The following is a 5,505-nucleotide window of genomic DNA, read 5'->3' as shown; positions in this document are numbered from 1 at the left end:
ACTTTTATTTTGGTATTTTGTATTATTTTGAAGTTACTTTAATTGATATATTTTTTCTTTTTATATATATATGATTTTTTTAATAAAAAGCAATATAAGTATAGTATTTTATTTAATTTTTATCGAGAAAAAGAATTGCTTTGAATGAAAATTTTTAGTGAATGGTTATAAACACAAACCAAATTCAAAAAAATTGCAAATTATGTCTTAATCGTGCGTGTGTATATTTTTTAAAAGTTTTGTACAATTTATCAATAATAATTTCAAAAAGTATTATGTCAAATTTTTTATTTCTTCTCATAAAATATTATATTAAATACTTGAATTTTTAGTATTTTTAAAAAATTTCAAAATTTTGAATCTTCAAAAGTCATATCTAAACTAAATCTAAAAAAAACGGCACAAATACCACTTATAATAATATATCTACTTCTAATAATTTATTATTGAGAAAAGTGATATTTATATTAGTAAAAAGTAGTATATATATATATATATAACAAAATAGAATTTTAACTACTAAATTAAATTAAAGTTCATTTTGCAATGAGAACTAAGATAGAAAATTGCCTGATTTTTCTTTTTTTTTTTTTCGTTATAATTCTCGAAAAAAAAAAGAAATTAAATACTTGGTTAATAATACGAAAAAAAAAAAAAAACGCATTTTCCTCTCACCACTACCCAAAAGCAACTACAACAAGTTTCTCTTGATCTAAAGTGATCGAGTAATCTTCACTTAAACAGTTACCTCATAAATCGTGCCACGCGCCGGTCATCGGAAAATGAGCCGTGGTGAGCACCACCGGTCTCGAAAGAGGGGCTGGGGCCCACACACCGGAATTGCTCGATGACTTGGCAAAAATAATAGGAGCCCCGAATTTTTCAGAGCTCTCTACTCGGGAGCTACTCATGGTTGTCAGCATAGACGATGGATTCAGAAAATGTTGTTGGACTATATTTGCTGGCGGATCCGCGATGGATTGGGCCGACTCCGGGCTGATCAAATCGTGTAGCGGCACCGAGAGTGTAGCATTTTGACAATGCCCTATGCTCGGGTTCGTCGCCTTGGAATTATGCAATTCTACGGCAATGCGGTCTTGATGATTTTGTGTCACCACTTTCCAGTCGGGCCGGTTGGTGATGTTGTCCGTCTCTATGCTTCGCCGGGCAATTTCTCCGGTTGGCAAAGTGTTGCTCGCCATGATTTTGTCCACGTCGTAGCGCGATATATCGAAGTTGGTAACTGCATTGGCGCCACGGAACTTGATTGCCGCAATGTCGTATGCCTCGGCCGCTTCTTCTTGTGTGCCTACGTTAAATAAATACAAGAAATTAAGACACTATTTACATACTTTCTCTGTCCCACTTCAAACAATTCAAGTACGTCATTTGGGATTTTACAAGATATTAAAAAATAATAGTATTTTATTGGTCAGTAAAAGTGTAAGAAATTTTGACATTTTTGTCTTTTTATTTTATATTTTACATATAAAGTAATTGCATGTGTAATTATATGTTTGTAGTTTAAGTAAAGTTAAGGGTATTTTGGTATTACCGTACGATTACTTTATTAAAATATAAAATAAATACTTTGAAGTGGGACGTAAAAAAATAGTAAAAAATGTACTTTGAATTGGAACGAATGAATTATATAATTCTAAATTTTTTGATACTATTCATCAACAATAATCTTTTTAAAAATATATATATATATATTTATTAACTATTTTTTAAAAAAATTCAAAACTCCAAATACATCTATCTAAATAGCCATTTCAATTAATATAAATATCATGCAATAAAAATTCGAACATATATAATATTTCACGGCCAATTATTCATTTATATTGAAAGTAAATTTATAATAGATGAACATTTTTTTTTTTATTTTTAAATTTTGTTATTCCCTAGTTCGAAAAAAGCAGCCTTAAGAAAAGGAGTCAAGTAAAATTAGGTGAAAGCTGTACATCATCAGCCTTACAAAAGCATCACTCACACAATAAAAGTGAAAGAATACAACTTTTAAATTTTAAATATATGAATACAATTTTTCTTTTTTTTTTTCATTTAAGTTCAATTCGAACCCAAATTGTGCAAATTTTACCTTAAACAATTGTGGCAGTTAAAAATGGAAATTTTTCAATTTTCACTAGGCAATGTTATAGACATATATATATATATATATACTACACCAACTCGATCATTTTTTTATGACTATATTTTGATAGACAAAAAAAGAAAAATATTCGAATGGGACTAAGATTGTATCACAAAATATAAAATGAATCGAGTATTTTCCAATGGGACCAATAATGTTATTTTTATCGGCATTTATGAAGTTGAGACTTACTGAATGTTCCGAGATAGAGATCCTTATTACCAGCTACACGACCGATCCTCGCCTGCCATCTTCCATGCTGATGGTGCCTGTGCAATAAGAAATTAACCTGTTACATAATTATATATATATATATATAAATAGTTAAAACGATAAGGTTACGAGGAAGATTCGAAAATGGACCTTGTGACGCCTCTATATATGGAAGCCCCTCGAGAAAATCCACTGCTTTTTCTGCATTATAACAAATGTGTCAATGCATGTAAGAAACTAGACAAACAAAAACTCGAGACATTAATTTTCGAGAAAATTAACGTTGTCATTGTGAATATATATATATATGTGTGTATGTATGGACCTCCTTAGATGGGCGACGTATTCTTGCCGGCTCATGTTCTGCATTTCCTGGAGTTCTTGATGGTAGTTTTCCAACTTCAAATTGAAAAAAATTAAAATAAAATCAATACCTAGCAATTTGATCATAATAAAATTGAAATAATGCGAAATATATATTTATTTATTTATTTATGTACCCCAAAGTTAATATGTGTAGAGGGTCCCCAATATTTGAGAGCAGCAAGATCATAAGCTCTTGCAGCCTTCTCTTCCTTATCATAACCTCCTAGAATTTGTTGTAATAACCAAATCTCAATTATTAATTTACTCAAAAATAATTTAATAATTTATAATAATGAGAAAAAAAATTAATTTCCAATACTCACCAAGATAGACTGATAGATTATTATTGTGTGATGGACATGGCATGGCAGCAACACCAAATCAGGACAAAGATTAAAGAACGAGTTAGGTGATGAAAAATGTGGTCAAAAAGTAGTAATGTATATATTGTAGATCTAGGGACATTTATTTATTTATTTATTTTATCTATTTATTTATTTAGATTTTTGAAAATAGTGAGTGAGTGACCTTGTCTTCCTTTTCTGGTTTGGCCTTCCTTCTTGCAACTGTTGTCCCATAAGTGAGCTTCATACCTACCTGTCCACCTGTGTCTGCAAACAAACATATGCACTATTATATATAATTAATTCACACATTATTAATTGTTTTTATTTTGAATTTAAATGAATGATATAAAACTGACAAAACAAAATCTTACAAATATATTGCTAAAACTAAAAGTGTAAATTGTAAAATCTAGGGTTTGTTTGTCTACAATCCAAACTCTGTGTTTTTACTATTTAGACTAATGTTTTTCGACAAAAATATATTTTTTTTTTTACAAAACATCTCATCATATATTATTTTAATATCAAATTTAAACCAAATTTTTTTCAAACCCATAAAAAAAATATACAGCTTTTTTTTTAAAAAAAATAAATCACAGGCTAGAAATTGAGAACAAAAACAATGAAACCAAAGTATTTTCTTCCAAAAGCATTACATATTTCAGAAGCTAAGGATTTTTGTTGATATATTTTTGACAATGAAAGAAATTAATTATAAAAATAGAAAATAAATAAATAATTAACCTTGTAACTCCTCGATACTGAGATGTCCTCTGGCCAAAAGTGTCGATGGATTTCCTATGAACAGTGGGTTTATTATTATTAATATTATTGTTATTGTTAATAGGTGTGTCTGTGTCTCTGTGTCTCTTCTTGGAGTTCATATTCTCCATGGCCATGGCTGCTGCTGCAGCAGCTACAGTAGTAACAGTAGTGTCTGCAGTAGAAGAGGGTGAGATCTGGCTGGTGACACAGCTCGATTGGGAGGCTGGGCTCATCGAAAGACTCAGTGCAGACTGCAACTCACCCATGGCACCATTACCATCGTCCATCCATGTCTTCATTATTACATCCTCGGATGTCATCATTTCAGGGTTTATTACTTGATGATATGTAGTGCTACTGTTGTTGCAGCAGCCTGCAGGATCTTAATTAATTCAAAAATCAAAACCCACTATTAATTAATTAATTAATTAAATCAAGAATCTGACTGACTGACTTACTACTAGGTTGTTGGTGTTGGTGTTCATCATGATGACCTAAGATTCCAATATTTCCATTGGTGTTGAGGGCAGAATAGTAATTGTAGTTGCAGTGTGAAGGGTTGTAAAATGTGGAGTTGGTCGTGTCGAGGCTTAACACCATGGCAGCTGCAGCAGCTGAATCGACTAGTACTGGTGGATGCTGCAAGATTTGGAACTGATGTTGATGATGATAATGAGCTGCAGCTGCCATTGGCATTGCCATTGGGCCTCCCAAGAAATCCTCCAGTTTCGGAGATGCTGTCGTCGTCGGCACAAGCCCTACAGAATTAGTTATTCATGTAAGAAGATTTAACTAATTAATTAAACAGAATAGTATATTATATAATAATTTGATGATCAAACCTAATTGTGTGTGGGAGTTAGTGGAGAAGGAGTCCATATTGATGCAAAGAGAGCCATGGTCGGATTGGAAGTGTTCGTTGGCAGGCACGCCGAAGAAGAAGCTTCCAGAAGGGCTGCTGCTGTCTTCATTATTACCATTACTATTACTACTGCTATTATTATGGTCTGAAACTGAACCAGCAGCCTCCATGTTCATGTGGGGTGAGAGGGAAAATCCCAACCAGTTGGCGGCGGGGGAGGAGGTTTCATGGCCAACTATATTCTTGATGGGCTTCATCTGCATCATCATCGTCGTCTTCACAGTGAAGAAGAAGAAGAAGAAGAAGAAGAAATTGATGGAAGGAAGGAAGGAAGGATGTGTGTTTCTAGTCCAACATAGGGAAGAAAATATTATATTGAGCAATCATTTCCACAAAAATCCCAACTCTTAAACTACTTCTTCTGTAAACACTCCTGCTCCTCTGAAGATATATATATATATATATATATATAGAGAGAGAGAGAGAGAGAGAGAGTGGCTTTAATGAAAACAAAAAGAAGAAAGTAGGATGGAGTTTGAGCAAGTAGAAATGTGCTGGATAATGGGTGGCAACCAGCATTCCTTTACTGCATATTTTGGGGATCTGTGTAACACTATATATATATATATATATATATAAACAGATCTCACGAGAGCGATATATCTTAAGATTTTTTACAATGGGCACCAGCCCCTTTTTTTTGTTTTCCTTTAATACAAAATTGTACCTATACACTAATGTGTTTGTTCTAGTAAAAATTTTAAATTTGAATAGTTGTACCATGTAATATAAAT

At 32.1% G+C, this 5,505-nt stretch overlaps 1 protein-coding gene across 2 annotated transcripts; it reads right to left on the bottom strand.

The window, feature by feature from the left end:
• Window positions 1–649: 649 nt before the first annotated feature.
• Window positions 650–5,230, bottom strand: LOC127256846 (AP2-like ethylene-responsive transcription factor ANT). 2 transcript variants are annotated; one of them, XM_051283064.1, is made up of 10 exons: window positions 4,692–5,230; window positions 4,308–4,607; window positions 3,829–4,222; window positions 3,266–3,348; window positions 3,061–3,069; window positions 2,872–2,960; window positions 2,697–2,770; window positions 2,522–2,572; window positions 2,351–2,427; window positions 650–1,309 (listed from the first exon to the last, which is right to left on the bottom strand). In XM_051283064.1, exons 1-10 carry the CDS (start codon window positions 4,978–4,980, stop codon window positions 750–752), a joined length of 1,926 nt encoding a protein of 641 aa, XP_051139021.1. In that variant the 5' UTR covers window positions 4,981–5,230; the 3' UTR covers window positions 650–749. The 2 variants fall into 2 exon arrangements, with proteins under 2 accessions (XP_051139021.1, XP_051139020.1); XM_051283063.1 differs by having other exon boundaries at window positions 3,829–4,231; window positions 4,692–5,229.
• Between the last annotated feature and the right edge of the window lie 275 nt (window positions 5,231–5,505).

The sequence above is a fragment of the Andrographis paniculata genome, unplaced genomic scaffold (assembly GCF_009805555.1).
Source record: "Andrographis paniculata isolate CXL003 unplaced genomic scaffold, ASM980555v1 Contig57END, whole genome shotgun sequence".
Classification (NCBI taxonomy): domain Eukaryota; kingdom Viridiplantae; phylum Streptophyta; class Magnoliopsida; order Lamiales; family Acanthaceae; genus Andrographis; species Andrographis paniculata.
The sequence above is the reverse complement of the archived record's forward strand: the minus strand, read 5'-3'. Positions and strand labels throughout refer to the sequence as shown.

What these genes read in the sequence shown, in the direction of transcription:
- LOC127256846 (XM_051283063.1), bottom strand. Translation starts at nt 4,980, where the DNA reads ATGATGATGCAGATGAAGCCCATCAAGAATATAGTTGGCCATGAAACC. An exon ending in CCAACACCAACAACCTAGTA is followed by an intron (nt 4,232 to 4,307) that starts GTAAGTCAGTCA and finishes GAATTAATTAAG; the next exon opens with ATCCTGCAGGCTGCTGCAAC. An exon ending in CAGTATCGAGGAGTTACAAG is followed by an intron (nt 3,349 to 3,828) that starts GTTAATTATTTA and finishes GTTTGTTTGCAG; the next exon opens with ACACAGGTGGACAGGTAGGT.